Genomic DNA, 24,854 nt, shown 5'->3' on the forward strand with positions numbered 1-24,854 from the left:
ACACACACACACAGAACTCACCACTCCTCCCATACCTACCAGCCTCCATCCCTCCCTACTCTGGGCATATCATTGTAGTGAGGAGAAAATGAATCAGAGAACTTGTGCAGTGAGTAGCTGCAGAGACTGACCCTACAGGCCTCGGAGGCCTTTGTCACACTGGCGTCTTGGTGGCAGATGGTCAGTGCGCATCTGGGTAGGAGGAAAGTTTTGGGCCACTCCTCTGAGGACTCAGAACCCAGTGCAGCGAAGCAGACACACCAAGAGTCAAGCCTGGCTGCAGGGATCGCACGGCATCTGAGCTCCTGGGTTGCGGACTGAGTGACTGGCAAAAGACTCGCCCGGGTCCTCCGCCCCCTTCCTGCAGCTGTCCTCCGTAGAAGGCGGGACCACCCAGAGCCCTCAGGACCGAGGTTCCCAGAATCGGGGCGCAGGCAGCCAGACCCCCGAGAGTCCTGGTTGTGCCTCCCCCGCCCCAGCTGCCCAGCGGCGCCTCGCTCCCCATCACAAGTTTGGTCCATACTGGACAAGTAAGCTAGTCTGGGATACCGACTGCTTGTGCCTTAGGAGGGTTTGGACATGGCCTGGCTGGAGGCTTTACCCTACATCTGTGGATGGCTGATTCTCCGTAGCTGTCTCCTGGTTGGAGCGCAGGTAAGAGCTGGGGTACCGGAGAGCCTGCTTCCCCAGCCGGAGATGCAAGCTCAGGGCGCGCCGCACTACACAAGTCCACATCCTCTTTAGGCGGGAGGACCCAGCTCAGGGCGTCGGACCAGCATCTGGCGTTCAGGGATCCGGGAATGCACAGCTGGAAGGGGAAGAACTTTGTTCTGCCATCCCCAGGGTACTCGCTTCAACCACTACATTGTTTGTTGTCAATTCACCATCGGATCTGAGAGCGTAAAACTTCTTGAATCGATGGTACAGCGTAAAAGTGTAACTGTTTCTCTTTCTGATACAGAAGCATGCATTTAAGCAAAGGAGCTAGATCGAATAAATACCTCGTTAAATACAGCTCGGGTCTTAACGTTGAATAGCAGTGGTTGTAATTTTCTTATTGCCACTGTCGCTTAGGGGTTTTCTGGGAGTTCTTTCACAATGGGTCTCTTTAATGTGCACGGAACAATTCACCCTCAATTTTTAAAATTGTAGAATATGTAAGGCTCATCGTTTTATTTATTTATTCATTTTTTAAACGAACTGGAAAGATGCTTGCAGTGGTGTGTGTTCTGTGGTTTGAGTCCTGTGGTTTAAAGCATATTCGAGGTTATATATGTCCGGTTCGATAGAGGGCGCACATTGACCGCCAAATAAAGATTCAACTGGTTTTTAAAAAATTCCTTCCACAAAGTTAAAAGCACCCATGACTGTGTTCCGGTGGTACTAACATGATGTCTTAGATCTTTAAATGACCAAATTAAAATTTAATCATTCAAAAGATACAGTTGGAAAAAATCCCAATCTTCCTTAGTAGTAACTACATAGAATCAGAAGGTAATTTTAGGAGGTATCTTTCCTGAGAAATGCTAATCTTACTTAGCAGGATCAGGCCATTTCATGCAGACTTATTGTGTTATGAAAAACGAATGAGTAGTGTATCATACAATGGGTGCTTAAAAATTGGTTCTCTTAAGTTTGAAAGAAGCTCCTAAATCAGCAGAAGGAGCACCCATGTGTGAGGAAAAGCCTTCTAGATTGGATGACACATTTCCATTAGAGTTATAGAACCCTGGTGATCTCCACGGTGTCGTCTACATTTCTGTCTCATGAGTCCTTGGAAACTATGTTAAAACCACTACCTACCTGTGTAAGCAGATCTGCTCTGACAATTTCCTTTTTACTTAGTATTCTAGGTTGCTTTCAAGAAATTCACGATGTTAGTTAGCACAACGAATAAACAAATCATGGTGAAGTCACGAGCAGATTGTTTCAACTGCCTTTCGCTCTCAATAAAACAAGTAGGACCTTCAGCCTAGGCACTACAGCCTTTTTGGGCCACATAGCCGTTTCTTTTGGGGTTGTCTCCTGTGGTGACAAGACATCCAGCAGAGGCTCTGTACTCTGTGCACTAGAGGCCAGTGGCACCCCCTTGGCCCTTACAGTAGCAAATATTTGCAGATATTGCCAGATGTCTTTGGGTGCTGCAATTCCTCCTGGTTGGGAATTATTTTTTAACACTGATTTTGATGTCTTTTTTCTTTCCCTTCTTTCCCTCTTTCCCTCTCACTTTCTCAGTGTGTGTGTGTGTGTGTGTGTGTGTGTGTGTGTGTGTGTGTGTACGAATTCAAAAATTCATAGCCTGCAGTGTGATGACATCATATACTAATTTTTTAATCTTTAAAGAAAAACTGTAGTTTTAAACATATTTATATGTCCTCTGACTTTCGGGTTTTCATCTTAAAAGAACTATATTGAACTATTTTAAAGTAAAAATTTGGTAACTCTTAGCTTATTACTTTAGTTTGTGGTTGTCATACACTGAAATTTCATTAGTTAATTGGAAGAATTATAGAGATGAAATGCATTGTGGGAATTATTTATCCAAGTGTTACCTATTGATTCTATTAGCTAAAGCATAAGAGACAAGGTGTTTATGAAAAAAAATGAATGATGAATATATTTCTAGTTATGCATATATTTAAAAATTATAAGACATTGAAAAAATACCAAATAAGAATCATCTAAAAAGAATGAACTGGTATAGAATAGATGTTTAATAGTTGATCGACATTGGCTCACATCACAAAATAGGAACCATGGACCAGGGCTCATCAATTCTTATGAAGACAGCTATGGGTTTTGTAAAGAACTAGTCTTGTTTGAAGGCACAATTCAGTACCCATGCATTCATTTATAGAGTCTGGCAGTGCATGTCTTAAAGCCAGATGATCACATGACACTGGGACTCTCATAGAAAATACTTTGTTTCCTCTACTATGCCAGTGAGCTCTCAGGAAAGAGACTTTGAGATGAAGATAGGGGAGTAAGGCTTGTTGAGGGAGGGAGTGGTGTGTGTGGAAGATGAAAGGACCAGGAACAGGAGCGCGTTCATACGTGTGATGCTGGCTCTAGGTCAGACTGTGCACAGCGTTCATTCTGTGAAGTGGATATAGAAGATCACGGAGTCTAGACAAAACTTCCAAAGTAGCTCATTCCATGGAAGGAGGTATGTAAGCCTGTACAGTACACGGTGTGAGCAGAGACCAATGTGCTGATTCTGTTTATTTATTTATTTATTTATTTATTTATTTATTTATTTATTTATTTATTTATTGTGGCCGCTCTGAATGGGGTGCTAGCATTGCTGTGGGCGTTCTCAGGGGTCAGAAGGAGGGACAACAGCCTCAGGAACTTGGAGAGCTGCATTCATCTCTGTCTGCCTGCAGTAAATCCTCGTGCACATACCTGGTTCTCTGTATTTTAATTGTCCCCTCTTGTGCAGTGAGACAGGGGTCTGTGAACTCTATTGACCTACCCTGAAGATGCAGTCTCCTGGCAGGTCAAAACACAGTAGCCCATGACTCCATTTCCTCAGTCACTAAATGTCCAATAATAGCATTTTTTGTGTCCCGTTTAATTCCCACAAGAACTCCTTAAGATAGGTGCTGTCATTACTTACATTTTTATACATGAGGGAAGTGGCTGAGAAATGTCAGAGAATGTACAAATGCAGATAGCTGTCATTAAAGCATTTACAGTCCGGCTTTCAGAGCTCCCATCCTCTGCTGTGAGCTCCCATTGTGGAGGGCAAGGTAGCACAGCTCAGCTAATTTCTGTGCCCATACTCCCTCTGTCCAGTAATGCTCACTCCTGATATGTTGTAGCCCGTAGAATTTCACATTTTGGTCTATAAGGAGCACCAAAGCAGGACTATGCTGCTTTAGAATTGGGCACAGCCTGAATGTTCATAATGGAGCACTGTGCATAGCAAGAAGCAATGGGTTAAATGTGCCCTCCCCAGTTTGATGTCACAAAGCAGGAGATGTGACAGAAAAGCCATGGGCGAATGAGGAAATACCATTTACATATGTTAAAACACATATAATGGAAAGCAGTAATGCACGATGTATAAACATGTTCAGATAAAAATGTATGTCTCACATAACACATGTGGGGGATAGTGAAATGTGAGTGGGAAATAAGGAAGAGAGAGGACAAATCAGCACATGTGGTCACTGTGTACTGTGCACCTCAGTCACTGGGGGGCGCTGTAAGAGATGGAAATATCAAGGAGGCATCACTGGTAGGTAGAGCCATGAGGAGAGCCCTAGGATGTGAGCAGCTAGGGCACTCTTTTTAGCAAGATCAAGCAGAAGTGTGACTGCTGATTATCTCCCCATTGTGCAGATTGCTATAAGCTCAGTTGCAGTTAGGCAGGGATTTTTTTTTTTTTTTTGTTTCTTTAATCCTCCCACCAACAACCAGAACTCTTGCCTGGTAACTTCTGTTTACAAGGAAGACCGGTGACCCTGGGGGGGCGGGGGGTGGGCAGATTCTGGTGGATTTCCCAATGGCTATGCTAACTCTGGGCCATCTCTACAGCTTAGTAGCCCAGAGGCAGAGATGGAAGGGAGCTATACTTTGAGTTTTCTTGGCAATGTATCAAATTATTTTTAATTTCTGAGCCGTTTTCTCAATTTCTCGGAACTAAATCTCTAACATTCCCAGGCAACACCCACATACCGTTTACTTTCTTGTCTCTGGCCTCAGTTGAGTTGGTCATCAGCAAGGACACTGGTTTGTCTTTTCTCTTTCTTTTTCTCGTTACCACTCTGGGTCTCTTCTCTCTCTCTCTCTCTCTCTCTCTCTCTCTCTCTCTCTCTCTCTCTCTTCTAGGGTCCAGATGCCTGTACTCCACTGCTGCTGCTGTTCTTAGTGGTCATCTCATGGTACTGACATCTCCAAATTACTGTTGCCCTCCTCTGCAACTAGGCTTCACCAATAGCCTCTCACAGGCTCTCTTCATGGTGCCAAACCTCAACTCCTCTGCATGACTTCTTCAGTCCTGGGCAGCTGAATCATTTGCAACTGAGGTGGCACTTTCACCAACGGCCTTCCATGGCCTCTCACAGTGCCGAGACTCAGCTGCTCTTCATGACCCTTTCATGCCTTTAAAACTAGTACCACCTGGGTTACTCTTACACATTACCAAGTCCAGCCATAGCACAACCTTGGCTATCTCTGGAACACAGACTCTTTGTGCTCTCAGAAAACGCTTCCTGGAAGATTTCACCTCAATGATGCTGGTCTCTTCTTAATCACAATCTCTTCTTTTCACAATCAAAAGGAGCAACAGCCCTGATAAAAGTCTTTAATCTTCCCTCTGAAATTTCACAAGCTAGGCCTCCATTGTTGCACTGTTCTCAATGCTATCTTCCAAACTCTTACAGATCATTCCACAGAGCTCTTAACACCCAATGGCTCTTCTAGCCCAAAGTTCCAAAGTCCTTCCACAGTTCTCCCCCAAACATGGCCATGTTTTCACAGGAATACCCCATTCCCTGTACCAATTTGTTTTAGTCAGGGTTTCTATTTCTGCACACAACATCATGACCAAGAAGCAAATTGGGGAGGAAAGGATTTATTCAGCTTACACTTCCACATTGCTGTTCATAACCAAAGGAAGTCACAACTCAAGCAGGTCAAGAAACTGATGCAGAGGCCATGGAGGGGATGTTATTCACTGGCTTGCTTCCCCTGGCTTGCTCAGCTTGCTTTCTTATAGAACCCAAGACTACCTCCAGGGTTGGTACCACCCACAAGAGGCCCTCCCCACTTGATTACTAATTGAGAAAATGCCTTACAGCTGCATCTTATGGAGACATTTCCTCAAGGGAGGATCCTTTCTCTGTAATAAATCCAGATTGTGTCAAGTTGATACACAAAACCAGCCAGTACACTTCTAATTTCTATGTTTCCCCTTGGCAGCTCAGGACCCATTTGTGCAGCCCTCTGGGTTGTTCTTTCTTGGCTCAGAGCCCAGGGCGTTCTCCTTGCTTCTCTATACCTCTGTGTCTCTCCTCTCTCCACACTCTCCTAAAGCGTGGTGGAGATCTCTTCCTTCTCTTGCCATCCCCAAGTCCAGGAATCCTAAAATCTCTCCTTTCTCTGTCCTCCCCAGCTATTGGCTGCTGGCATCTTAATTTACCAATGATTTAAAACCAAAATCATATTTGCTTTTTGTGTAGATTCTGGAAATCTGAGAGTACCTTCCTAATCAAAATACAAATGCCAACTCATGAAAGTTCAACTCAGCAGGTGCCCTGAGTGCCTCTCATACTCCAGTCTGGGAGAATCCCTGGAGACAAAGTCAAACACTGGACCATGTTTCCCAAAAGATCAGGTTTAATATTTTAAAAAAATGCTTCTAAATTTGAGTCAATGCCATAAACAAATTTGTAGTGATGACAGTTCAGTAGGAGGGGAGATGAAACAAACCTGTGTCTTATTCTCAAATTGCTACCTCTTGTGTATTCTCTCTCAGTCTGTATAAAAGTCTGGGCTACAAATCACACTTATACTTTACAATATTGGCCAGTGTAACATTTTACCCTCATTTGGATCTGACTTTGCTGACAACACATAGATTTTCTCGTTTTAGAATCCTTTGCTTTTTCCCAGAACTGTTGACTAAATTGCTCAGACATCTGATCTATTCTAAGAATAATTTCTGTTTGACTTCTTTCCTTTCACTCACAAAGGCTGATAGTCATATCCTTATATTGGAAAATGTGGAAACTAAGGCTTCACTCCTGGGTTCTGCATTAAAAATAATCTATGTACTTAATTACTCTCTCTCTCTCTCTCTCTCTCTCTCTCTCTCTCTCTCTGTTATGTCTTTGTTGAGTGTATACCTACATGTGTGGGCAGATGCATGCCTCTGGCTACACCTTGAAAGATCCCCAAAGGGAGACCCTTACTCAAGTCTTGGGAAGTAGCAGACCCCAGACACAAGGAGACCATTTTGGATGTAATACGCAAAGGCGAGGTTTATCACAGAGTCTATTATGGAGATCTCCGGGCCGACATGTATCCCACGCAGGAGACAGAGGTGTCGACCCCGAGTGACTGGGAGAAGGGCTTTTTAAAGGAAGAAGTCACAAGCTCCAGGAGATGAGGGGATGTCAAAAGGAAATACCAAAAATGTCACAAGGGGAAACTCTCAAAGTCACAGGATTGTTCTTAAGACTCTAGGGTTTAAATCAGGGGAAAGGTCAAGCATTCTCCTGAAAACAGATCTTGATTGTCCTTTAGGGTAAATGTTTGTCAGAGTAGATGAGGCATCTGCATCTGAAACACATCTGGTTAGGCTTGGCTGGCAGGTTTCCTGGAATACTCTCTGCAGGACACAAAGGCTGGAGGGCACAATGGGGGCTTGAACAAACATCACAGGGGCAGAACAGAACCCATTACTCATTTACTCACGTCCGGTGATATCCGGGAGGGTCAGTGAGTCTGAACCAGTTCTCCTGCATTTTTAACAATCTGTCTTCCTGAGTTAGATCCTGTTGCTGAGTTTTGAGCTAATTTAAAACTCTATCTTTCAACCTCTAGATGTCAGCTGTCCTTCTTTATGATTCTACATACTTTATTTGAAGCAGAGTTTCTCCTTAGACTCAGTTCTTTCATTGTCTCTTCTGGGTCAAAAGCCAGCAAGTCCCAGGGGTCCTTCTTTCCTACTCAGAGCCATGGTTGCAGCTGTGAATAGGATACCTCTCTTGTTGCCTCGGTGCTGGTATTCAAACTCAGGCATCCCAATTGCCTAGTAAGCACTTTGAGTGATCTCTCTAGCCTTACTGGCTTCTTTTAGTTTTTTTTTTAAAGATTGTAGAAGACTATTTAATTTTCAAGTTCTTATGCTAAGTTTTTCTTCTGTTCTTAATCAACACACATAGTTGTTACTATGGTGGGTGTACAGAATTTTCATTGTTGTATACAAATTTATAGTTTGGTGACTATATTATTAGTAATGATTTTAACTAATTGCTTCTGTTCAAAATTGACCTTCTCATTTCTTATTGATATTAGCCATGTTAGTTTTCCTAGTCTCTACTTTCCCCTAGCATGGCACAACTGTGCTTGATGGCAGATGTGTTGCTTCAGGGTAGCACTAGTGACAAATGGCTTGGCCATTGGCCATTGATGCTACTATGTGCCCATCTATAATTTGGCCCACACCCTGATTCTGTAATCTCAAATTCTGTGAGCTAACTGCCTGAAGGAAATGATCTCCTTGACAATTTACCATGTCTAAAATTAGGCCAACATTGTTTGTATATTAGTACCTATTGACTGTCATTTCCAAATGGAATGAACTTCATGGTCGTAGAGCATATCAGTAATCACCCTGAGTAACAGAAGGAGCTCAATAAAGTCCTCCTGGGGTCCACAAAGTAACTGGGTTGCAACAGGCATGTGTCTGACCGCTGCATTTCATTTTTTCCCAGAGCAACAGAAGAAGGTTTTGAGCTCTGACATAATAAATGACTCAGATTTCTTTGGGCTACACATACATTTTCTTTTTGCCTAAATCTGAGTCCAAGACAAAAATGGTTTACATCTCCATTTATTATTTATCTATGTTAATGTTAAGCTAATATGTATGTTTAGTTATATGATACGTAAGATTTTATATATTAAAACTCTCTTACACACAGATACACGGAGAGAGAGAGAACGAGAGAGAGAGAGAGACAGAGAGAGAGACAGAGACAGAGAGACAGAGATACAGAGAGACAGAGAGAGAGAGGGGCTGATAACTTGAAATTGTTAGATTATGGCAAATGAACTGAGGGCCATTGTTTTGGCTCTTGAGCTGTCTTGAGCATGCTACTCTGTGATGCTGCCAACACTGTTCCAGATGTAGCTGCAGAGAAGCGATTGTTACAGAAACTTTAAGAACTAAGCCATCAGCTGACAGCCTCTGAATACAGTCAGATATCCCTGGCATGCAGAAAAAAAATGGGCTTTTAGGAGTGAGAGTATCTAAGAAACCAGCACTTGCGAGTGGTAAAGTAAATTAGGTCAATATGGGATTCAGTAGCATAAGAACCACACTTAAATAGCATTATTGTTGATATACTAGTTTTGAAAATGGTTTACATGGGGAATATAAAGTATTGATGAGTTTGATCATATATCATTTTCACATTTCTGAAGTGTTCTAGTACTGAAAAATTTCTACTTATCAATTTTATCTAATTAGCTACCTTGAGTAATTTCACAACTAAAATCAAAGGTGCATTCACTCTACAGATTACATTCTCGATATAAATGGTAACGGTGTAGTACATCTTACACAGGTGCATGTCCTGAACCATTGCCCTAACTATACCCTAGGCAACGGCCATTGAAAATAGCTATTTTCTTATATATTTTGTATCTTTCATCAGGCAGTGAGGGCAGTGCATATTTTCTTATAATTATTCCTATTATAGAAGGTAATTTTAAGTTGATACAATTTAAATTCTCAAACTTTATTTTAAAACTTCATTCACTTAAACATAAATTGAGAAGCTATTGTCTGCCATCCAAATATGACCTACGACCTACTTCTTTCTGTATATCGGTTAAGAGCTATGAACATGCTTTACATTTTTAATGTTTGAATAAAAATCAAAGGAAAGATCTAGGTTAACTTCAACAATGAAGCATATTGATTCTAGGTGCTGTTGCTATGGTGCTTTATGAAAAGTGCCTCCCTTCTGTGGTCTTCCATTTCTAAATATGTTACTTCAAGCCAGTCTCAATCAAAAACTGGATACATCATAACTAAGGACTTTATGTAAAATACCCAATCAATGGTTCTCACAACTGTGAAGATAATTAAAAATGAGGAAGTACGGAAGCCTAAGAAAACAGCATGCATCGTGATGCATTTTGATGAGATGCTGGAACATAAAACACTAAGAGCTATCAAATAGGAGTTTCTCTTAGACTTTAGGTCTCTGACAATGGAATTTAATTTTATTTCAAGTCACAAATGGTCACAACTGCCCAGAACAAATGACTGCCTGTTTTACTAAATGTAGCACTTTGTTGTGGATGCAGTTACTGGTTCTGAAGTTATAGACACTGAGGAGGAAGCTTCGTGCCTATGTTTTAGCTACACTATCAGTTTCATGTCACTCTAAGGTGAGGAACAGCGCTTGCATAAATGTACTCTGTGTCCTTGATATTATGTGCTCTTCTTCCTTCATAAAGCATGTTATTTTCATATGAAAGTAATAAATAAGGATGAGATGGATAATGGATACATGGGTGGATATATTACCATTAGAAAGTCCCCAGTTTTAAGGCAAGGAGGTAGATATTATTTAGAGTAACCTATTTCTTTCATAGACAAATAAACCCAAAGTCATGTTGCATGTTGTATCCAGCTATCACTGATAATTTTTATCATAGAGCTTCTATTTCTATGTAACATAACTGCCATGCTGTGAAAGAATTAGTGATGTATTATGTCCTGATAATGTACTAGGTATTTTACTATTTATTATTTATTTTACTATTTATTCTAGTTACATTAATTTTTAATGTAATTACTTAATCACAGTTCAGAGTTTCCTTTCATTTTCTGGTGGCACATTTTAAATTATCAAAAAAGTGTTGATAGATGAATTAGTTATCCTTTTATTCCTGTGATCAAGCATCAGACAGAACACACTTAAGGGAGGACTGATTTATCTTGGCTCACAGTCTCAAATGGTTTGGTCTGCATGGTTGCTTAAATCCTGTGCAGTCTGGTAAAACAGCATGACACCACAACCATGTGGTTGGTTTGAGATGTTCACTTCACGGCCGACTAGGAAGCAGGGCTGAGTTAGGAAGTCATTATGTAGATAATATACTCCTCAGGACCCACCCTGGGTGACCAACTAATTCTTTCAGCTCTACCCCATCTGTTAAGTTCTAGTGTCCCCAAGTGGCACCATCATCTGGGACCTAACCTTCTTTAGTTCATGAGCCTATGGAAGACAGTGGATATTTGAATCACAATAGTGTATTCTGACGGGGGACTGTTTCTGTTAGCTTGATTGGGAATATCTCATCATCAGGACGGTGCTATCCTGCCTTTAAGATGATGGGGAATGATGGTGTGTCCTTTGCTTCCACAGCTGGATTCTGATGGCACCATCACTATAGAGGAGCAGATTGTTCTTGTTATGAAGGCTAAAATGCAATGTGAACTCAACATCACAGCTCAGCTCCAAGAAGGAGGTAATGATGCCAAGAAATGTCTTTTCTTTGTATTCTTCACTCCAACCAGCACAAAAACCACAAGATTCCTCCTTATTGTTAGGGAGGTTCTCATCAATCATCTTCTGTGTTTCCATGTGGAAGGTATGTAGAAAGAAGAAAGCTCTTCTGTCTCTTTACCACACACACCTTCCCTCTCCTATGAAAGAAAAGACTGTTCTGATTAGTGAGTTTGGCAGTATGTCAACTGGGTATGTGCATATCTGCCTGCTCTATGGATTTGTCTATTGTGCGGGTTGAGTGTGTTGGCTTGCTCTTGACTGTGCAGTGAGTGGGGAGGAGGAGGAGGAGACACAGCTCCTATGGATACCATCTCGTCGTACGTTTGAGATTGCAGCTCAGACCAGCCCTGAAGCCATGTTCTACTAAAAACTTTTAAAATAAAATGATAATTTAACTTTCAGAAAAATGTATCACTTTCTGAGTTTTCAAGTCATCTCTTATTTATTTCTAAATTCATGTCCGAAAAGGGGGTTGATTTACTGAGGCCGCTAAATCCCAACTAAGTGAATAAAGCAGTGTCTCTATAGCTATCCATACCTCATGTGGTTTTCAGGTTAATATCGGCTTTACTGGTTCGTGGTTTGCAAATGCTCAAAAACTGTGACTGATTTTTTCCATTTATTATGATCAAAAGATGTAGTCTGCGTGATGGTGACTTATCAAAGTGTGTCGAGACTTGGTGACCTTTACTGTAGCCATTCCTGATGAATGATCTATGTGGTTTTCAAAGGAATGTATGTGCTCCAGTTTCCACTCGTGTTTTATCGGATCCTCCAGGTTAAGCTCATCAGTTATGGTGTTCATATATCCTGTATCGAGAATTATCACTTGACCTATTATTTCTTAAGATATATGTTTTTATAATAGCACGATGGGGAAGTTTTCATTGAAAAGTTCATTGAATGTTTCTCAATTCACATACTTTGAAATTGTTACTAAATATGTTCAAGTTTAGAAATTTATTTCTAGTGCTTAAACATGTTATCAATATAAAGAAGGCTTCTACAGCTCTATAGATACTTACAATTGGAATATTAAAATTACATATACTTAAACATTCACATTAAATAGTAATATTTAATCAACACCAATTTATTTCTTGCTTTGATAGTTTAGTGTAACTTTTCCAATTCTTTAAAAATGTTTTAAATGCGATACAATGTACACAACTTTAAACTTACCTACATCTAAGTTTACTGTTCAAGTACTAATATCTTCTTTTTGTTTGGTTATGAGATAGGATTTCTCTATATAGCCAGGAACTCACTATATAGATCAAGCTGACCTCAAACTCATAGAGATCCACCTGCCTCTGCCTCTCAAATTCTTGGATTAAAGGTATGTACTATCATACTCAATTAGGAATATTTTATGTAAACAGTTCACACATGAATTTTTCCTTATTTATTCTGATAATCTTGGTCTATTAAATAAATAATTTAGTTCAATTATCTTAATTATGAGTGCTTATGTGGAACATTTGAATTTAACTCTACCATCTCATTTGGACTCCAGAGTCCCTCCTTCCCATTTCTTCTCTCTAATCTTCTTTGGAATTGATTGGATTCCACCACACATGTGCCTTGTGCCCATGGAGTTCAGGAGATGGCCTCAGACCACCTGGAACAGGAGTTATAGATGATTGTGAACCATCTCTCCATCTGTACTTCTGCTTACTTTATTCTACCCTTCCCTAACCTCTATAGCTAATTATTAGGCGCTTAATTCCTTTAGTGGTTACCCTAGAATTAAAAGGTGTATATTTAATTTAGAAAGTTTAAAAGTTACCCTAATTTCTTCTTTCCATATAGCATCAGTATATTTGGGCACTCATTGTTTTCAAATTGTAAGCTATAGTCACACAGGATTTTAGTTTGACCTTAATTTTATATTATTTTCCTCTCTTCCTCATGTATTTTTGTCTTATTGGAATGTGCTTATTGTGTTCTGAGGTTTTGCTGGCTTAGAGATGACTTTTTCAGTTATAATCTTAATATATATATATATATATAATATATATAATAATCTCAATACATATATATATGTATATATATATTGGATCTATGATCCTTGATTAAAGTGTATCTGTTAGTGTTTGAACGTACTATCTTACTTTTGTTCTAGATCCTGTTGCTACTACTGTTGAAGCAGTTTTCAGTCTTTGATGGTGATCTGTTTCTCTTCTTTGCTTTTTAAAAGAACTTCTCTTTGACTTTTATGTTTTCAGTTTCACTCTGTATCCAGGTAGGAAGTCAATGGATTTTCTGAATATAAGAAACCGGGTTACCAAAGATTGGTTCTATAGGCAATCCTCAAAACGTTTGGTCCTGGGCTGATGGCATTATTTTGATAGGCTTTGGAAACTTGAGGAGGAAAACTTAGCTGGCAGGAGGATGTCATTAGGCATGTTTCCTTGCTGTTGCTGTCTTCCATTGTTGGTGTCCTTATCCTTCCACTGGGGGTTCTGCCTGGCTACAGAGGGTGGCCTCCTCAGGTTCCATATCCCCATTGCTATTCTTCTCAGCTAAGGTCACCCACATTGACTCCTCTGAGCATCTCCTATTCCAAGTCACTGACATCCTAGAGATTTCCCCTACTCTCTGACACCCACTCCCGTCCCCCAGCTGTAGATTTCCATTATTTTTCTGGGCCTCTGGCCTTCCCTTCTGTCTCTCATCACATTTGATCCTGCCCTGCCCCATCTCCCTCTCCATTCCCTTTCCTACCCACATTCTTCCCTTCATCTGCCTCCTATGGCTATGTTATTCTCCCTTCTAAGTGAGATTCAAACACTTTTGTTTTGACCTTACTTCTTGTTTAGCTTTTTTTGGGTCTGTGGAGTGTAGTGTGGATAATCCTGTACTTTATGGCTAATATCCACTTATAAATGAGTACATATCATGCATGTCCTTTGGGGTCTGGGCTACTTTGCTCAGGATGATATTTTCTGGTTCCATTATTTGTCTGCAAAATTCATGGTGCCCTGGTTTTTAATAGCTGAATAGTATTGAACCACATTTTCTGCATCAATTCTTTGACTGAGGAATCTAGGTTGTTTCCAGTTTCTGGCTATTACTAATTAAGCTGATATGAACATAGAGCAAATGTCCTTATGGTATTTTTTGGGTATATGACCAGAAGCAGTATAGATGGCTCTTTATAAAACTAAAAAGATTCTGAAAGGCAACTAACTGACCATGTCAATAGGATCAAAGAGCAGTGTACAGATTGGGAAAAGATCTTCACTAAACCCTACATCTGATAGAAGGCTAATCTCCAAAATATATAAAGATCTCAAGAAGCTAGATATGAACAAACCAAATAACACAATTAAAGAATGATGTACAGAGATAAACAGAGAATTAACAATAGAGGAATCTCGAATGGCCAAGAAACACTTAAAGAAATGTTCAATGTCCTTAATCATCAGGGAAATGCAAATCAAAACTACCCTGAGATCCCACAATCAGAATGGCTAAGAAAAAAACCTTGAGTGATAGCACCTGCTGGCAAGCATGTGGAGCCAGGGGAACAGTCCTGCATTGCTGGTGGGATTGCAAACTTGTACAACCATTCTGTGACACAACCTTCTGTACCCAGATTCTACTGGGAGAAAGCTGGTTTCCAGGAGTGCTGACACACAGGCTTACCGAAGGGTCAAGAAAAAGCAAAGACTAACTAACACCAGAGATGAGAGGCAAGTGCAGGAAACTAAGCAACAGAGACCAAGGCTACTTAGCATCATCAGAGCCCAGTTCTCCCACAAAAGCAAATACTAGATATCCCAACACACGGGAAAAGCAAGATTTGGACTTAAAATCACATCTCATGACAATGATAGAGGACTTTAAGAAGGACATAAATAAGTCCCTTAAAGAAATACAGGACAACACAGGTAAATGAATAGAAGCCCTTAAAGAGGAAACACAAAAATCCCTTAAAGAATTACAGGAAAACACAACCAAACAGGTGAAGGAATTGAACAAAACCATCCAGGATCTAAAAGTGGAAATAGAAACAATAAAGAAATCACAAAGTGAGACAACCCTGGAGATAGAAAACTTAGGAAAGAGATCAGGAGTCATAGATACAAGCATCATCAACAGAATACAAGAGAGAGTCTCAGGGCAGAAGATACCATAGAAAACATTGACATAACCATCAAAGATAATATAAAACTCAAAAAGCTCCTAACCCAAAACATCCAGGAAATCCAGGACACAAGGAGAAGATCAAACCTAAGGATAATAGATATAGAAGAGAGCAAAGACTCTCAACTTAAAGAGCCAGCAAATATATTCGACAAAATTATAAAAGAAAACTTCCTTAACTAAAGAAAGAGATGCCCATAAACATACAAGAAGCCTACAGAACTCCAAATAGATAGGACCAGAAAAGAAATTCCTCCTGTCACATAATAGTCAAAACACCAAACACACAAAACAAAGAAAGAATATTAAAAGTAGTAAGGGAAAAAGGTCAAGTAACATATAAAGGCAGACCTATCAGAATTACACCAGACTTCACACCAGAGACTATGAAAGCCAGAAGATCCTGGGCAGATGTCGTACAGATCCTAAGAGAACACAAATGCCAGCCCAGGCTACTATATCCAGCAAAACTCTCAATTAACATAGATGGAGAAAATAAAATACTTTAGGTAAAAACAAAATTTATATAATATCTTTCCACAAATCTAGCCCTACAAAGGACAATAGATAGAAAACTCCAACATAAGGAGTAAAACTGTACCCTAGAAAAAGCAAGAAAGTAGTCATCTTGCAAAAAACCCAAGAGAGCCACACAAACAGAATTCCACCTCTAACACCACCACCACTGCCACCACCAACACCACCACCAAAACAGGAAACAAATCACTATTTCTTAATATCTCTTAACATCAGTGGACTCAATTCCTCAATAAAAAGACAGAGACTAACTGACTGGATATGGAAAGAGGGCCCAGTATTTTGCTGCATACAGGAAATACACTTCAGTGACAAAGACAGACACTACCTCAGAGTAAAAGACTAGAAAACTATTTTCCAAGCAAATGGTCCCAAGAAACAAGCTGGAGTAGCCATTATAATATCAAATAAAATTGATTTTCAATAAGAAGTTATTAAAAAAGTTAAGGAAGGACACTTCATATTCATCAAAGGAAAAATCCACCAAGATGAACTCTCATTCCTGAATATCTATTCTCCAAATGCAAGGGCACCTATATTCATAAAAGAAACCTTATTAAAGCTCAAAGCATACATTGTACCTCACACAAAAATAGTGGGAGACTTCAATACCCCACTTCCATTAATGGATAGATCATGGAAACAAATTAAACAGAGACATAGAGAAACTAACAGAAATTATGAATCAAATGGATTTAACAAATATTTAGACATTTGGTCCTAAAACAAAAGAATATAACTTCTTCTCAGCACCTCATGGCACCTTCTCCAAAATTGACCATATAATTGGCCACAAAATGGATCTCAACAGATACAAGAAGATTGAAATAATCCCATGCTTCCTATCTGATCACCACGGACTAAGGCTGGTCTTTAATAACAAGAAAAATGACAGAAAGCCCACATATACATGGAAGCTGCACAATGCTCTACTCAATGACAACTTGGTCAAGGAAGAAATAAAGAAAGAAATTAAAGACTTTTTAGAATTTAATGAAAATGAAGGCACACCATACCCCAATTTATGGGACACAGTGAAAGGAGTGATAAGAGGAAAATTCAGAGTTCTGAGTGTCTCCAAAAATAAGCTGGAGAGAACATACCCTAGCAGCTTGATAGCACACCTGAAAGCTCTAGAACAAAAAGAAGCAAATACACCCAAGAGGAATAGACAGCAGGAAATAATCAAACTCAGGGTTGAAATCAACCAAGAACAAACAGAAGGAACTATACAAAGAATCAACAAAACCAGGAGCTGATTCTTTGAGAAAATCAACAAGATAGATAAACCCTTAGCCATACTAACCAGAGGACACAGAGTATCCAAATCAACAAAATCAGAAATGAAAAGGGAGATAACAATAGAATCTGAGGAAATTAAAAGAATCACCATATCCTACTAAAAAAGCCTATATTTAACAAAACTGGGAAATCTGGATGAAATGGACAATTTTCTAGGCAGATACCAGGTATCAAATTTAAATCAGGAACAGTTAAACCATCTAAATAGTCCCATAACTCTTAAAGAAATAGAAGCAATTATTAAAAGTCTCCAACCAAAAAGAGCCCAGGACCAGATGGGTTTAGTGGAGAATTCTGTCAGACCTTCATAGAAGACCTAATACCAATACTGTCCAAACTATCCCCCAAAAAAGAAACAGAAGGAATACTACGCAATTCCTTCTATGAAGCCACAATTATGCTTATACCTAAACCACACAAAGATCCAACAAAGAAAGAGAACTTCAGATCAATTTCCCTCACAAATATTGATTCAAAAATACTCTGTACAATTCTCGCAAACAAAATTCAGGAACACATCAAAACGATCACCCATCATGAACAAGTAGGCTTCATTCCAGAGATTCAGGGCTGGTTCAATATATGGAAATCCATTAATGTAATCTATTATGTAAACAAACTCACATTATCATCTCATTAGATGCTGAGAAAGCATTTGACAAAATTTAACACCCCTTCATGTTAAAAATCTTGGAAAGATCAGGAATTCAAGGCCCACACCTAAACATAGTAAAAGTGATATACAGTAAACCAGTTGTCAATACCAAACTAAATGGAGAGAAACTTGAAGCAATTCTACTAAAATCAGGGACTAGACAAGGCTGCCCACTCTCTCCCTACTTATTCAATATAGTACTTGAAGTCCTAGCCAGAGCAGTAAGACAACAAAAAGAGGTCAAGGGATACAAATTGGAAAGGTAGAAGTCAAAATATCACCTTTTGCAGATGACATGATACTATACTTAAGTGACCTGAAAAGTTCCACCAGAAAACTTCTAAACCTGATAAACAACTTCAGCAAAGTGGCTGAATATAAAATTGACTCAAACAAATAAGTAGCTTTCTTCTACTCAAAGGATAAAGAGGCTGAGAAAGAAATTAGAGAAATGACACCCTTCACAATAGTCACAAGTAATATAAAATACCTTGGTGTGACTCTAGGCAAGTGAATGGTCCGTGTGACAAGAACTTTAAGTCTCTGAAGAAAGAAATTGAAGATCTCAGAAGATGGATAGGTCTTCCATGCTCAATGATTGGTGGGATTAGTATTGTAAAAATGGCCATCTTGCCAAAAGCAATCTACAGATTCAATGCAATTCCCATCAAAATTCCAACTCAATTATTCATAGAGTTAAAAGAGCAATTTGCAAATTCATTTGGCATAGCAGAAAACCCAGGACAGCAAAAACTATTCTCAACAATAAAAGAACTTCTGGGGGAACCATCATCCTGACCTCAAGCTGTACTACAGTGCGATAGTGATAAAAACTGTATGGTATTGGTACAGAGACAGGCAGGTAGATCAATGGAATAGAATTGAAGACCCAGAAATGAACCCACACAACTATGGTCACTTGATCTTTGACAAAGGAGCTAAAACCACTCAGCGGAAAAAAACATAGCATTTTCAACAAATAGTGCTGGTTCAACTGGGGGTCATCATGTAGAAGAATGCAAATCAATCTATTCTTATAGTCCTGTAGAAAGGTCAAGTCCGAGTGGGTCAATGACCTCCACCTAAAACCAGATACACTCAAACTAATAGAAGAAACCGGGATTGCAAGCTGGTAAAACCACTCTGGAAATCAGTATGGAGGTTCCTCAGAAAATTGGACATTGGTCATTGAAGACCCGTTATACCACTCGTGGGCATATACCCAGAAGATGTTCCAACATATAACAAGGACACATACTTCACTGTGTTCATAGCAGCCTTATTTATAATAGCCAGAAGCTGGAAAGAACCCAGATGCCCTTCAACAGAGGAATGGATACAGAAAAATGTAGTACATCTACACAATGGAATACTACTCAGCTATCAAAAACAATGACTTCATGAAATTCATAGGCAAATGGATGGAACTAGAAAATATCATCCTGAGTGAGGTAACCCAATCACTGAAAACCACATCTAGTATACACTCACTGATAAGTGGATATTAGCCCAAAATGCAATCCACAGATCACATGAAGGTCAAGGAGAAGATGTCTAAAGTTTGGATGCTTCAGTCCTTCTTAGAAGGGCCAACAAAAATATTCATAGGAGGAGATTCGGAGACAAAGTTTGGAGCAGCAACTGAAGGAATGGCCTTTCAGAGACCGTTCCATCTGGGGATCCACCCTATATACATACAGCCACCAAACCCAGACAATATTGCTGATATAAAGAAGTGCATGCTGACAGGAGCCTGATATAGCTGTCTCCTGAGAGGCTCTGACAGAGCATAACAAACAAAGAGGTGAATGATGGCAGCCAACCATTGAACTGCGAATGGGATCCCCATTGTAGGAGTTAGAGAAAGGATTGAAGGAGCTGAAGGGGCTTGTAACCCTATAGGAAAAACAATAATACCAACCAACCAGACCCCCACAGAGCTCCCAGGGACTAAACCACCCTCCAAAGAGTACACATGGACAGATTTATGGTTCCAGTTGCATATGTAGCAGAGGATGGCCTTGTTGGGCACCAATGGGAGGAAAAGCCCTTGTTTTTGCCAAGGCTTGATGCCATGGTGTAGGGGAATGTCAGGGTGGGATGGGGTAGGAAGGGGTGGTTGTATTGGTGGGGGAGCATCTTCATATAATAAGGGGGAGGGGGACGGGATAGGGGGTTTATGGATGGGAAACCGGGAAACCAGGAAAGGGGATAACATTTGAAATGTAAATAAAAAAATCCAATGAAAATATGAAAAAATGGGTAATTCTTAGATAATAGACTTTATGAATTAACTTATTACCAGTCTTGAGAAAAATGTTCTTTGTAAAAATTTGACTTTCTAAAACACTTAAATAAGAATTGTTTCAAATAAATAAGAGATAAATTTAATTTAGACAACTTACTGAGTTTGGGCTTGTAGTTACTCCATTTTTTTTTTTAATTTTTTTTTTTATTAACTTGAGTATTTCTTATGTACATTTCGAGTGTTATTCCCTTTCCTGGTTTCCGGGCAAACATCCCTTCCTCCCCCTTCCTTATGGGTGTTCCTCCCCACCTCCCCATTGCCGCCTCCCCGACAGTCTAGTTCACTGGGGGTTCAGTCTTAGCAGGACCCAGGGGCTTCCCTTCCACTGGTGCTCTTACTAGGATATTCATTGCTACCTACGAGGTCAGAGTCCAGGGTCAGTCCATGTATAGTCTTTAGGTAGTGGCTTAGTCCCTGGAAGCTCTGGTTGCTTGGCATTGTTGTACATATGGGGTCTCAAGCCCCTTCAAGCTCTTCCAGTTCATTCTCTGATTCCTCCAACGGGGTCCCGTTCTCAGTTCAGTGGTTTGCTGCTGGCATTCGCCTCTGTATTTGCTGTATTCTGGCTGTGTCTCTCATTTTTGATTAGAATTTTTCCTGTCACTCTTTCTTTCTTTAGCTCTAAGTCTCTCTGAGTTTAAAAATGAGGGATCTCTGTTGGGAATGATTGTTTTGTTTCACATTTACTCATCAGTGTTTGGGAGCATCTTTTGAGGATACTGACTTTATAGCAGGATGTACCATATCATACTTGTTTCATAGATTTATCATGTCCTAGACTCGTTGTTCATTACTCAAATACAGTAAAAAACAACAGCTTAGTGTAGCTTCTCAGTTAAGACCTAAATACAGGGATCAATGCCCCTACAGAATACTTTCTGTCCTCATATTTATTCCTTTTACTTTATGGTCCATGGTATAAGAGAGAAAATTGTTTTTATATAAATTTGACTTTTATATGCGTCTTACAAGACAAGTGCTTGCTTTTCCTTCCTTCCTTCCTTCCTTCCTTCCTTCCTTTCTTTCTTTCGTTCTTTCGTTCTTTCTTTCTTTCAACAAGGTTTCTCTGTCAACAGCCCTGGCTATCCTAGACTCCATTTGTAGACCATGCTGGCCTTGAACTCATAGAGATCTACTTGCCTCTGCCTCCCTACTGCTGGGATTAAAGGCATATACCACCAAGCCCAGTGAGGAGTACATTTTCTGAAATGTCACTCTGAGAGTATCCCAAAGGGAAACGTTCAATTTACCATTAAAGAACACTCAGATATACATGTCTATTAGCAAGAAGTAGCACATGAAAGAACTTGAAGAGTTTATTATTAATATGCACGAGGGACAAATGAATTGTTTTCTGTGAGGTCTCTCTGAGTGTTGACTGTAATATATTAGAGATTATCTAGCCTATCCCAATCTTCTGTGTCTCTCTAAACATTGTATGAGTATTACTGTGTGCATCCAGCGTGTAGTTTCAATAGTAACCACTGAAAACCATGGTTAAGATGCTATTCTTTGCCCTGTGGGCTTGATGGGTTTCACGAGAATGGTAGACATACTTCAGAATGGTACATAATTTTAACAGTAGAGACTCAACTGTGAAACACTTGCACACATCTCAATCAGTGAGGGGTCAGACAAAGTTTCTTGGGCACATAATCACCATATCTTAAATCTAAAGGGGTAAGAGTTAGGTGAATATAGCAAAAATTGATTTAATCAATCAATCAATCAATCAATCAAACAAACAAACAAGCAAGCATTCTAGGAAGAGGGATTAGGGCACAACGATTAGTAAATATAAATTAGTAGCAGACTATAGAAATACCACATAGAAGATTAAATTATATGAATGTATTAATCTGTGTAACACCTGATATTTGTGAATATGTGCATTATGTACATGAATAAATAGTAAAAGAGAAGATCTTATTTTACAGCCTTTCTCCATACAGAAATAATATAGAATGAAATGTGGTCAAACTTTGGTCATCTTTCAATGAAAATACTTAATTCTATGTATAATTAACTAAAACACTGCACTTTAATGTTGTTAAAATCTAGACTGACATTTTGAATTTATTAGCTAACTTAAGAAATTTTCAGTTTCAGTGATCTTAAAGTTGAAAAATGGATATAAAAATATTTAGAAAGAGGCTGTTAATGTTACTTATAACCATTGTAAAGCTATATAAAAATACATGAACTAAAATAAGTATTATAACACACCAACAACTATCAATTCTATGTTATAAGTGTATAGTATTCTTTTTTATTTCTGAAAAAAAATTGGGACTGGCAATATGCCTCATAGCTTAAGAGCTGTTTTTGCAGAGGACTCAAGCCCTAATGCCTATATAATGGCTAACAAGCATCCATACTCCAGTTCAATTCCTAGTGCCCACATAATGGCTCACAACCATCTATAATTCTAGTGCCAGGGGATCTGAGCCTCTTCTTACCTCCTTATGTACTGCACATATGTGGCTTACATTCATGTGCCCCAACAGACAGACAGACGCTAAATGTTTAAAAAATTTATAGTAAGAACATAAAAATTCAAATGTTTGTGAAAGGTAAGTGAGCTGTAAATACAAGTGCCTAGTCCTAAAGTTACTGGAGATTTAAGAACACAAAACAAAGGTTTTATGACCTCTGGTCCTTCTTCCAAGTATGATCTTATTTTGTTATGAGTAACTCAAGAGCTAAAAGGAGAAAAGCTGGATTTTCTGAATTTTAGACTATTCTGTGTAAATATCATGACTGAACAAGCTTCAGCAATAATTAGCTTTGCTTGGGGTATAGAAGGGAGTGAGACTTATAATTAATGGTGTTAATTTATAAAAATGAGAATGATGAGGGATTAGTAATTAGTGTTGTGTCAGATAATCCAAGTATTTCTCACAGGATGACCAAGGAGAAGACATTAAGTAAGAGCTCCACATTGGATGCTTGAGGCGGTCTTTCCAACCTTTTGTGAATATTTATTCTTTCCAACCTTTTGTGAATATTTATTCTTCTTCTCATCAAGGAGCCACCAGAGACATTTACATGTTCTTTAAAAATCTTGTTTTAAGGGCTGTTGGTTTTCTGAAATTGGGACAGAGATCTAAGGCTGTGTTCATTTATCTATGGGGTAGCTTTTTGTAGAAACAGACAAATTTCTTAAGACCTAAGAAAATTCCTTTTCATGGCTGTTCTAATACTGAACAATTGTAAAATATACTGACCCATAGATTTGACACTTATATGAAGACTTTAATTCATCATGTAACTGACTTCAAAATAGCACATGATATTGCAGCGTGCATTTTTCCAGACAGGAAAATAAGACCATGCTTCCAGGTCCAGTTTGTGTTGGCTGTGAAGTGTATATTAGGTACATATTGATTGGGCAGAGTAGTGTTAACCTTCTGAAACAGTAACATGCAACCAGGTGAAATAAGCTGATACAGAAAAAAGGATTATTTTGCCTCACAGTCATAGTTTTATTCTATGACTGCTTGCCTCATTGCTTTGGGCCCATGGCAGGAAAACAGAGCAGAAACACATTATAAAGCAATACTACTCAACTCCTAGAAAGAGGACTGAAGGAACCCTGGTCATGTCATCCCTTCCAGGGCATGTTCCCAATCCCCAGAAGATGCACTACTGGGCCTCCCCTTTTGAAGTTCCCACTGCTTCTCAATCACATAGCTATAACTAAGTCCTTGCAGCTTTGTCAGGAATTTAAGATCCAAACTTTGGCAATGGCCCAGCTTTGCAAAGACACATGCCTTACTAACAACAAAACAAATGGGCAGGAAGTCATGGAATTCTATCATAGTGTAAAAGAAACTGATGGGAGATTGAGTAGTTAGTCACTGTGACCAACAAGAAAATCAAAGGGCCATTACCACATCCAGCAACAGCAACAGCGTAAGAGCCACATCATCATCATCATAATCACCACCACCACCACCACCACCATCATCACCATCATCAACATCACCACCAACACCACTATCACCATCATCACCATCATCATCATCACCACCACCACCATCATCACCATCATCATCATCACCACCACCATCACCATCATCACCATCATCATTAGCAGCAGCAAGAGCAAATGCCATAGGAAGAGAGGCAGGAGCAAGAGGCAGTGGGATGAATTCCCGGGTTGCCTGTGGTGTGTGAAGTCAGGCTGTGATTGTGTGAGGGGAGTGAGGTTGCTTCACTATTCTTCTGTGAGAATAGTGTGGGTGAATGATGACATTTTCTTTTCTTATCCCTTCAACAAGACACAAAGCAGATAGAATGTTTTTATATGACAGGTAGACCCTGTGAAATTATTCCAGGCTGCTGCTGAATTATTACTGGGGATGTCGGTGTTTGCATGAAGCTCTGTTGGGCTGACCTTCAAACTAAACAACTGGACATGATGAGTGTTAACTAATACATGTGATAGCAGAATAGCGGAGTCCCTAACTAAAGATCTCCACTGCTAGCCCCTGGTGGTATGGCCATGTATGCTATGCTACATAGCCAGAGGGACATTGTAGATGGAATTAAGCCTATGTACATTAAAATGTGGAAGTTATTCTGGATTATCTAGGTTGGCACAATATAATCATCTGGTCCTTGCAGAATGGAGGAG

General features: G+C 39.5%; 1 protein-coding gene across 1 annotated transcript in view; it reads left to right on the top strand.

Moving 5' to 3' along the window:
- Positions 1-354: 354 nt before the first annotated feature.
- Pth2r (parathyroid hormone 2 receptor) overlaps positions 355-24,854 on the top strand; it is a 98,214-nt gene continuing 73,714 nt past the window's right edge. Inside the window, exons 1-2 of the mRNA XM_032901262.1 lie at positions 355-654; positions 11,118-11,220. Of these exons, the coding sequence (XP_032757153.1) occupies positions 580-654; positions 11,118-11,220 (178 nt within the window). The 5' untranslated portion in view covers positions 355-579. The remainder of the gene's footprint in view (positions 655-11,117; positions 11,221-24,854) is intronic.

This window comes from Rattus rattus, chromosome 4 (assembly GCF_011064425.1).
Source record: "Rattus rattus isolate New Zealand chromosome 4, Rrattus_CSIRO_v1, whole genome shotgun sequence".
In the NCBI taxonomy this organism is placed as follows: domain Eukaryota; kingdom Metazoa; phylum Chordata; class Mammalia; order Rodentia; family Muridae; genus Rattus; species Rattus rattus.